General features: G+C 49.0%; 1 protein-coding gene across 1 annotated transcript in view; it reads right to left on the bottom strand.

The window, feature by feature from the left end:
* Nucleotides 1–10,868, bottom strand: part of GSG1L (GSG1 like) — an 80,920-nt gene extending 70,052 nt beyond the window's left edge. Inside the window, exon 1 of the mRNA XM_028499423.2 lies at nt 10,720–10,868. Coding sequence (XP_028355224.1) covers nt 10,720–10,804 — 85 coding nt within the window. The 5' untranslated portion in view covers nt 10,805–10,868. The remainder of the gene's footprint in view (nt 1–10,719) is intronic.
* Nucleotides 10,869–11,273: the final 405 nt, after the last annotated feature.

Genomic DNA, 11,273 nt, shown 5'->3' with positions numbered 1-11,273 from the left:
ACGTGCCGCGGAGCGGCTGGGCCCGTGAGCCATGGCCGCTGAGCCTGCGCGTCCGGAGCCTGTGCTCCACGACGGGAGAGGCCACAACAGTGAGAGGCCGGCGTACCGCAAAAAGAAAAAAAAAAAAAAAGACCCGGCACAACCAAAATAAAGAAATAAATATTTTTAAAAAGGAAAGAAAAACAAGCAGGAGGGGAAGGAAACGACTGGGGGAAAGGAAAGAGCTCCTAAGGAGATGCCATTTGAGTGACAGCCGGCTGAAGGAGGAAGTGAGCCAGGCTCACGCGGGGAAGGCAGCCCCACGGAGGGGACCACGGGCCTGGGCAGGACCAAGCTCAGAGAGCGTGAAGAGCAGCAAGGGGGGCTGATGGTAGGAGATGAAGTTAGAGAGGACGGCAAAGGCCACATTTTGTGGTCTTGGGATGGAGTTTAGATTTTGTTTACAAAAGTAACATTTGATAAATACCAACTAGAAATGACAAAAACAGACTTTGTAAAAAAAAAAAAAAATCCCCTAAAATGTCCAATGAGGCGAAGTGAGAAAAAAGCCTTCTATATTTAAAACTCTAAAGGAGCTGGAACTTTATCACACGGAGAGCCATACACTTGATGAGTATCAACTTCAGGTCAGTCGCTAAGTATGCAAAATGACCATTTGGCAAATAGGTATGGCGGAATGATTTTAGATGGTAATTCATGCTTTTTTCCCCTGTATTTTCCCCCCCTTTTCCTTTCACTTCGTTCAAACGGTAAGAGGCTCTGGACTTCTTTGCCCCAGAGGTTTTGCAGCAAAGAGGGGAAACCCATCTGCAAAATCCTTCCCTCCTGGCTTTCATCTTTAGAAGCCTTAATTTACCGAGGAGATTAGGACAGGGACCTCTGAGTCAGGGAGAGAAAGAGTGAGCTGTCTTCTAGTCCTTAGGACAAAAAAAGGGTTGGGGACTTCCTTGGTGGCCCAGTGGTTAAGAATCCATCTGCCAATGCAGGGGACACGGGTTCGATCCCTGGTCCGGGAAGATCCCACATGCCACGGAGCATCTAAGCCCGTGGGCCACAACTACTGAGCCTGTGCGCTAGAGCCCGCGAGCCACAACTACTGAAGCCCACGCGCCTAGAGCCCATGCTCCACAATGAAGAGTAGCCCCTGCTCGCCACAACTAGAGAAAGCCCATGCACAGCAATGAAGACCCAACGCAGCCCCCCGACAAAAAAAAACAGAAGAAAAGGGTTGGATTGTCCTTGTCTGGGGCAGGAGAGGATGCTGAGGGTCTGCAGTGATGTTTTGTTGGCTAATACAATGTTTTACAACATCTTGAATTAAAAAGTTAAACCTAGAGGGGCTTCCCTGGTGGCGCAGCGGTTGCGCGTCCGCCTGCCGATGCAGGGGAACCGGGTTCGCGCCCCGGTCTGGGAGGATCCCACATGCCGCGGAGCGGCTGGGCCCGTGAGCCATGGCCGCTGAGCCTGCGCGTCCGGAGCCTGTGCTCCGCAACGGGAGAGGCCACAACGGAGGGAGGCCCGCATACCACAAAAAAAAAAAAAAAAAAAAAAAAAAAAGTTAAACCTAGGGTTACTAGGTAGGCCAACAATTCCTCTCCTAGGAAAACATATGTCCACACAAACACTTGGACATGAATGTTCATAGCAGCACTATTCGTACTAGCCAAAAAGTGGAAAACAACACACATGTCCATCAACTGACAAACAGAGAAATAAGATGTGGTGTATTTGTGCCATGGAATATTATTCGGCAATAAAACGGAATGCAGTGGTGACACATCTTACAACTTGGATGAACCTTGAAAACATCACGCTAAGTGAAAGAAGCCAGTCATAAAAGACCATATAGTGTATGACCCCGTTTATATAAAATGTCTAGAATCGGCAAGTCCATGGAGATAGAAAGTAGATCAGCGGTTGCCTAAAGATGGGGTGGGGCTTGGTGGAAAATAGGGAGTGACTGCTAGCGGGTATGGGGTTTCTTTCTGGGGTGATGAAAAGATTTTAAAATTAGATTCTGCGACGGTTACTAAAAGCCTTTAAACTATACACTTTACATGGGTGAACTTTACAATATGTAAATTCTATCCCAATAAAGCTGTTTAAAAAACATTTTGAATTAAAAATCAGGAGATTTTCCTATAAAAAAAACCAGCTTTGGGCTTTCCTTGAATGCCGTACACCTTCCTCCACGGCAGCAACGGGGTGCTGATGGGGCGGGCACTCCCCAGTTTGCCGCCATCCCCACATCCACTGCTGTGTTACATCTGGACAGCTTGACTCACTTATGTCACCTACATGGTCCCAGTAGGCACTGCACTTGAGACCTCTGATCAGGAGTGATGACATCACAGGCACTGAGGTCACCAGCCCCCTTCTCCCACCTCCCGTCTGGCCCTAGAAGCAAAGAGCTCTGGGGCCTGGAAGGGACCCTGTGAACAGGGCACTAGAGGAGGCTCAGTGGCAACCTACATGGACCCATGTAACAGTAAATAAAGCACATGGCTTTGAAGCCAGAACCGCCACATACTAACTCTGTGCCTCAGTTTTCTCAACTGTAAAATGGGAATAATAATAGCACCTACCAGCGTAGGGTTCAACAGAGGGAATATGTTTAGAACAGTGTCTGGCATAATAAATGCTCAATAAATGGAAGCTACTGAGCCCATAATTTCTTATCTGCAATTTCAAATTCCCAGAAGTTCTGAAATCCAAAAGCTTCTTCATAATTCATCTGGCCACAAAATCTGACTTGGCCTGAAGGCCTGAACTCATTTAGCACCAAAACCTGACCTGAATGGACGTGAGGTTATTGACCGTCTTTATTTATTCCCCCCTAGAATGAATATTCACGTGTTTCACTCTGTTTGCTTACACAGTGCTGCCCCAGCCCCTACTGGGGTGTTATGTAATGGATGGTTTATGTATTACGTTACCTGCCCAAATCTGAAAAGTTCCAAATTCTGGAACACTTCTAGCCCCAAGGGTTTCAGATCAGGGGCTAAGCTGTATGATAAAGATGATAATGACAAAGATTAAACCCCACCCCCTCTTTGTCTGACACTGCATAAGACGAGACAATTGCAGCACAGCCCCAGGCAAAGGCAGTAGGGAGTAAGCCCCTCAAAATTCTGACAATAAATCTTCTACCAGCCCAGGAGGATGGGAGCACAGAATCAAAATGAAGTTCTTTTCCAGAAATGAAAGAAATGCAGTGTTCCTCGCATACCTGGATTCAGGGTATGAGAATCACGCAGGCCAGGTTAGCTTTAGAGGACAAAACCTCACCTTGTCCTTGGTTTAGCTCCCAGACCTCGTTGGGTGTCTCTTCCTTTGGCTGGTCCTGATTTGTATCCTTTATGACGATACTGTAACCCTAAGTATAGTGCTTTGCTGAGTTCTGTGAGTAGTCCTAATGAATTATCAAACTTAAGAGGGTCATGAGATGGGGCTTCCCTGGTGGCGCAGTGGTTGCGCGTCCGCCCGCCGATGCAGGGGAACCGGGTTCGCGCCCAACGGGAGAGGCCACAGCAGAGGGAGGCCCGCATACCACAAAAAAAAAAAAAAAAAAAAAAAGAGGGTCATGAGAAAGCTGGCTTGAAGCCAGTTGGTTAGAGGCGAGGGTAGCCCGGGGACCCCCTGAACTTACAGGTGGCACCTGCAGTGGGGCAGTCTTGCTGGGGACCGTGGCATCTGATGGCAAATAGCGTCAGAATTGTATTGCAGGGCACAAGTTAATGTCAGAACAACACCCTTTGCCTTGGTTTGTCCTCACCCATATCCACCTGGCTGGCACCAGAGGTCACCTGCAGCTTTGGCTGGCAGCTCCGGTGCATGTTGGTGGCTTCCTTCCTCAAACACTTTCCATCTTAGGTGGCGAAGGCCAGAAATTCTGGGGGAGTTACTGACTCAGGAGTGCCCCCTAAACCAGTGATGGATGAGAGATGGTGAATAAATTCCACTGCTTTCTCACCCCTTGGGTGTCCTACACAGTCTCTCAGAGGGTCCCCAGCAAGAGGGAAACCCAGTTGCCCCCAGTGGTCATCCGCCTACCATCATTCCCTTTATTGGTCCTCCTGCCTTCTTGTCTTACAAATCCACTGTCCGACCATACTTCCTGGGATCACTTCCCAAATAAACTACTTGCACCCATATCTTCACCTTAGGGTCTGCTTTGGAGGAACCCAGATGAAGACCTCTACCATTCCTGGGGCTCTTGAGTCCTTTAGCTCCACCGCTGACCTCCTGATAATCTCCCAACTTGACAAGCCAACCAATTCCCAACCACTGGGACTTCCAGTCAGCAATGCCTTTGGGCAACCACTTGTCCACCATTGCATAGTAATCCTGCTTGGTCCATGGCTAAGCCCACACCACAGGTGTGCTTAAAGACCCAGGCCCGGCTAATCACAGTATTTCATCCTCTGGCATGATGACTGGTTCAGGAATGAGTCTATGAACCTAGCTGGTCTGATCATAGTCTTCCTTGGAGTTTTGCAGGAGGTACTTGAAAGGAGTCCTCTCTGCCTCTGGAATCTTATGTAAGGCTGGAGCTGCTTGTGACTATCCACTCTCCACATGGATGGGCCTGACTGAGACAGAAGCTAAAAGAAGTCAGAGTTTGGAGATACAGATAGATTCCTGATGACATGATCATCTGGATGCAGCCCTGCCTGAAGCATAACCACCCTGTACTTTTCAATTACATGAATCAACAGAGTTCAATCACGCCACCGCCCAACTTCTTCCTTTAGCTAATTTGATTGGGTTCTTGTCACTTGCAAGCAAAAGAATCTTTTAATGATATTGAAAACCTCATTTCTCTGATTTAGACCCTCTGTACTTTTAGACACAAAAATACACAAAAGTACTTGCTCTCTCAGTTATGAGCAAGAGACCCGGTCTGGCCAGGGCAGAGGACTGAACACAGAGAGCTATGGGCAGGAGATTCTTTTTAGCACAGGCCCAAGGTGGCAGGGTAGCCAGTGGAATTAGTGTCTCAGGAAACTCACCCTAAAATACAATGGCAGTTTACAGTAGGAAGTTACAGATCATCACACCAAGAGTAAGCTCTAAGGAAGAGCCAAAGAATTAAGTGAAGGGTGGACTGGGGAGGAATTCAAGACCACAGGCAACCTCGCTTGGTGGAAGCTGCTACGACTGAACATAAAATAAACAGATCTAAGCTTCCCAGCAGCCACTGAAAGGCAACCATGATGGGTTAACCAGCTTACATTGGCTCACAGAAGGCAGCCTCAGACCAGGTCGTAGGGCCAAGGGCTCTATAAAATTGCCTTCCTGGAACTCACAGGCTCGTGGGGCGGGAGGTGGGTCCAGAGGAGCAGGTAGCACTGTGCATGCCTCACAGCTTGGTTCCTGAGGATTCTGGTGGTCCCACGGGTGTCTGCAGTGCAGTGGGATTTGCCTGCTTTGTCCCTCAGGCCCCAGGCCTCCAGCTCCCCAAAGGTCTATCCAAAACACACAGGTAGGTGTCCACCTCACAGGCTTGCCCTTCAACTCAGACCTCACCTTGAAAATAGCCCCTGAAATTTTTTTAAAGTGTATGTAATGGTTAAGACTTTAATGCTTCTCAATCAAAACTCTTAGAAGTCATTCTGAGTGCGTAAGATTAGAATTCCTTCAAAGAAAAACACACAAGATTCTAACTTTAATTCCTAACCTAAGTTCCCACTGGCCCTGTATTTTTTGGTCACAAAAGCATCAAAACGTCCCCAGTCCCATTATACTCCATTCAATTGCCTTTCAAATTTAAGATATTCTGTATTTTTAAAAAAGAAAGTTAAAAAAAAAATTTTCAAATCACACATTATGTATATAAGGTTAAGAAATTAAATACAAGATCAAGAGTGGTGTACTGTGCAGTGAAATATATGCTTTATGATGAAGCCAAAAATGCCAAGATTACATAAAAGATAAGGTTCTAGTTTCCCGGATTCAAAGAGCAACCTCATCCTTGGTCATTTTTTGTTTTATCGCAAAATTCCCTTTTCTCGATACTTAACAAAATAGACTCTTGCTGACTTCTCCATGAGGTCTGATTTTTTTTCCTGGAAACAGACGTGCTCCACTTCATTCCAGTGCAGTTTTTACTAAAAGCCCACCTGTGTTAGCCTGACCATCCAGGAGTTCTCCAAATGACTTTCTTTTCTTCCTAAGTAGATCAGCCTCATTTTTCGGAGAAACTGGGGAAGAACAGACATCTTCCAGCCTGCTTTCACATCCCCTCCAAGATACAAGACCCTGGCCGCTGGGGGAAGAGACAGTCACAGGACTGGGTAGGCGGGGGGACCCTGGCAGCTGGAGCTGCACCCCCTTCTGGAATTAGTCTTGCTCAGGCCTGAGAGATGGAGAAAAGCCGTGGCCCAGTGCAGGGCCACATTATGACTTTCAAGGGCCCCAGGCATTTTTGACTTCATGGGTCCGTTCCTCCATAAAAGAAATATTAAAAATTACATTTTATGATGGCAGTGGTATAAAAAAATACCAGTCCAGCCTAGATTCATTCTTATGCCTTCATTATTATTCTATGTTTTTCTCCTGATTTTAAAAGCAGTCAAAATTAAAGCACGTTGTAGGTCCCTAGAAGCACTGGGAGCTCTAGGCTCTGGACCAGAGGACCAACAATCTGTACAACCACCCTCCTGCCAGAATTGGGAACATAGCCCTGCTGGCCCTGCCCCACCACCCCTTCTCCCTTGGCTATAGAGTCCAAACCCCTCACCCCAGCCTCGCTGTGACAGGGCTGGTCCCTGGGGCCCTGATCTGCCCTTCAGTTTATTCAGGGACAACTAGGAGTAATAATAATAATAACAACAGTGACAACCTGAAGTCCTGGGGGCCAAGCCCTGCTCAAAGCACTCTATGTGGTAGGCTCTGGGTTCAACCACTGGCTAGCTATGCGACTGCCGGCAAGTCAGTTTTCCCATCTGTGGAATGGACGTAATGTCCCTCCCACAAGGACACTGAGGAATAAAGATATTAACACATGCAGCAGGCTCAGCCCAGTGCTGGTGCAGCATGGCATCTCAGTCCGTGTTGGCAATTACGATGAATCCTAACCCACTGGCTCATTATAATAATTAATTATAATAATTGGCTCCCGTAGGGGCTGCCCTGCCTCTGCTTTCTCCTCTACCCTAGAAGGCGTTGACCTTGGGCTGAGGACCCCTCGGTGTGAGCTGGTCTGGCAGCATCACAGCCCTGGCAGCATCAGAGCCCAACCCTCTCCCCACATGGACTCAGTCGATGGGCTCTCCCCCACCCTGCTCGCCCACTCCTTCCCCTCCCACAGCAACAAACCAGAAGCCCACCCAACTCCTCCAAGCTTCTCACCCTCCCCAAACAACCGCCCCCAACTCCCCGTGCCCCCCGCCCGACCCCCGCCAGCTGCCTTGTTCTCAAGGGGCTCCTGAAAGGCCAGCTTCCTGGTTCCTCCAGGCCAGGCAAGTCGGGGGCTTGGCTCTCTCCTGGTCTCATGTTTCTCCCAGGTTTATTTTCTCCCAGGCATGAATACAGAATCCTTTCTCTCCACCACTTGCTTATCACATCATCTGGCTGCTACATCCTTCTCAGTTACTGTTTCCTGAGGACTTAAAAGTCTTCTCCCGCCCTGCCCGCCCGGTCACTCCTGCAGTACGATCCTGAGAAAACAGCAGAGGACTTTGAAGCCAGCAGGAGCCGGGTTTAATCCCAGCTCCACAACTGACCAGCTGTGTGACCTTGGGCAAGTCAGTTAACCTCCCTGAGCCGTGCATTGTTTATATGCCTGAAATTACGGAGATGATCTTATTTTCTTTAGCAGTGGGACTCCCCGCTAGAAGGAAACTGGGGTTTTTTGAGGGGTGAAAACTTTGATAAGCCCTTTGAGGTAGGGGGGAAGAGCCCCCTACCCGCTTCCCCACGAGAGAGGCTTGAAGAACCAGAGACAGCTGCCTTGGGCTGGCCACCAGCTTTTGTTTTGTGACAGGAGTAAGCAGGTTGAGGGGAGGGCTGGATGCTTGGGATAATGGAGGGGATTCTTTGATGCTTGGTAGAGAGAAAGAAAAGGAGAGATGAAACCACTGACAAGGAAAGGAGCCTGGACACCCCGCAGCACCTCACACCCAACCTGTTCAGAAGGGACCCATCATCTCCCCCAGCTGCTCTTTCTCCACCTTCCCCATCTTGGTGGTACCATCCCATCCTGGCCAAATGCCAGCCCAGATCAGGGGTCTGGCCATCTGGACCTAGGCGCCCCTCCCCAGAATAATGTTTTCAGCTCCATAAAATAAAATAAAAGGATTATAGAAGAAACCAGTTATACGGAAATACAATTAGCAAAATATTCAAACAAATGTGTTGTATAGTAATATACATGCTTCTTCATTAGCATGTTAGATAAGATTCAGCGGAAGCTCTCAGAAGTATTGCCCTTTTGAAGGAGTGCATTTCAAGATATGTGCATATGAAAAACGTGGTTCCTATTGGTGACTATGTCACAGGTGCCGCCCACGACTGTGGTGCGTTACCTCCGTTCATATTTGAAAGATATTCTAAATGTCAGTTACAAGTTAGAGAAATAAAGATGTAACTTCTCCCCCATCCAGGTTCATGGACTCTCTGAATTCTGTGGACTCCACACTAGGAACCTTTGACCTAGAGTCTCGGTTCTTCCAACCTACTCATTCCCCCGCCCACCTCTCCTAATCAGTCTGCAGGCACTGTGCCTGCATCTCCTATCCCCACAGCCACTGCATGGGGTTGGGGCCTCACCCTTTCTCACCTCCTGGCCGGCCTCCTCACCTCCATTCTGGCTCCACTTCTCCCGTGCTGCACCCTGAACCCTCATCCCCAAATGCAAACCTGACCGTATCACCCTTTGCTCTGGATTCTTCGATGGCTCCCTATTGCCTGTGTGATAAAATCTACAGACCATTGCAAAGCACCAAGACCCCTACCCGGCTCTCCAGCCTCATCTCTCAACACTCCTACTCGCCTGACTTTTCACGTTCCCATTATTTTGAACTATGTGAAGTTTCCAGAATATGCCACCTCACTAAGCTTTTTCCTATGCTGTTCCCTCCACCCAAAATGCCCTCCCCGAGTTGTCCATCAAGGCAAACTCTTAAAGTTTTTTTCCAAGTCTCAGCTCAAATGATTGCTTCCTCAGGCCCCACCCCACCCATTGGCACCCCCTGGGCAAACGTAGGTGCCCCCTTGCAGGACTCACCACACCCAGTTCATGAAGGTCAACTTGCCATGTTACAAGGGTTTGATGAGTCTGTGTCGCTACAAGATGGCAAACTTCAGGAGGCCAGGACTGAGTCATTTTTTCTTTGACTCCCCCAAACCTAGTACCGACCCTGGAGCCCAGGAGGCCTTCAGTAAGTGCTGGTTGAGTAAATGAATACAATATGAAAAAAAAAACAACAACTGATTTCAGGCATAATAAACGCATTTAATAACAGCAAACAAAGAATAACCCATCTCTCGACCTGGAATAACTGAAAACAGGGTCATGGGGGAAGGGGAGGGCAGCCAAAATCAGCACTGTGCTGTGAGGATCACTGTGTTTTTCTTTTCTTCCCTTTACTATTCTGGTTAGATTTCCCACATCCTGGGAAGGACAATGCGCATGTGTTGATCTATGCAGCATGCTATAATTTCTTGAATTCCGCTCTCTATTCTTTGAGAGATCCTTGTGTTATATACACATACCTCAATTAGGGGGCGATTATTTCCCTCACCAAAAGGCTCATCGTTTCGGTTTCATTAAATAGAGAGTTCTTCCCGTGCATGAAGAATAAGATTAGATTTATAGAAATTCAGTTTACATTTGGCTTTTTAGGAACAGATGTCGTACACAGCCAAGCCACTGCTCTGTCAGGCTTCCTGAAGTTACGGTTTACAGGCTCCTTTGACTCCCTTCTGGCAAACTCCTGGCTTAACCCCTTATGACCCGGGTCTGCTGAGGCTATTCGGGGCACCTGGCCACCTAATCCCATGACCTTTGCTTGGAGCCTTCTGTCTCCACCTCCCTGAGTCAAGCTGCCTCCGCTGACCATCCGATTTTTCCTAAAACCCTCAACATCCTTGGCCTTTGTCCACAATCTCTGCCCACCCCCCCGCCTCACCCTTGAGATTCCAAATGTGTTTGTTCACCAGACTTCCTGCTGGCCATCTCCCCATGGAGGTCTCAAGGGCAAATAAGATAAAGCAGATGAGCGATGTGCCCACCACACCCAGCAGGCTCCCCTTTCATATCCCCGTGAAAGACGCCACCGTCCGCCCACTTTCACGACCACCTCCCTTTGCCTCGTGCCACAAATCCAATCCATCACCCGCCATGGGGCGTTCATCTCCTCAATACATCTCCAGCAAACCCATCTCTCTCTCCCACGTGTGTTAAGCTCCATGAGGCACTGGAACTGTCTGTTTCCATTCATTACTATAACCCCATACTTATTAAACACATGACCTGGCACACGAGACACTCAGTAAACACATGCTGAATCAGAGACTAGGGGAGCAGACAAATCCTACTTTACAAATTGTTAACACTGAGGTTCAGAGAAGAGAACCGATTGGCCCATGGTCACCTAGGCGGACCAATCAGGACTTAGCCCGAGGGTGGCTCCAGCTCCCGCATTCCCCTCTGCTCTGGGCACAGGGTTGGTTCCGGTGTGTTCTTGCCCCACTGCCCGAGGCCCTCTGCCTTACCTGAGAGCACCGTGAAGACGGCCGCAAAGGCATTGAGCTTGAGCCCGTCGATGACATTGCTGGAGTGGAAGAGCTCGAGACACATGAGGCTGAAACCAACCACCAGCAGGAGGATGTAGAGCACCTCGGAGACGACCGACAGCCACAGGACCCCTGCACGGAGGAGGTAGGGAGGTCGTGAGATGAGGACGCACAGGGCGGACTCTCCCTGGGTTTGTTCCACCCCACGCCCTTGGGTTGGGGGATCAAGTCGTTTTAGAGAAGACCTCGGTTCTAGGGCGGGTCCTGATTAGGTAAGGCGATCCTGGCCAGCCATCCTCCTCACCAGGACTGGCTCAGGAACCGCAGCCTAAGTCAGTCGGAGCGTGGCACTCTCCGGATGACAGTTACTGGTCCAGGGAGGCACGTGACCAATAAGCGGGTCCATTCAGATTGGAGGGAAGAACTTCCACCCTGTGGCCGGACGGGAGGCTCTCTTTCTCTTCTCATCTGTTACATGACTGCCACTGGAAGCCATCTCATGGCCCAGAGAGCACCTGCCTTAGAATGAAGCT

Source organism: Physeter macrocephalus, chromosome 14, assembly GCF_002837175.3.
Source record: "Physeter macrocephalus isolate SW-GA chromosome 14, ASM283717v5, whole genome shotgun sequence".
NCBI lineage: Eukaryota > Metazoa > Chordata > Mammalia > Artiodactyla > Physeteridae > Physeter > Physeter macrocephalus.
The sequence above is the reverse complement of the archived record's forward strand: the minus strand, read 5'-3'. Positions and strand labels throughout refer to the sequence as shown.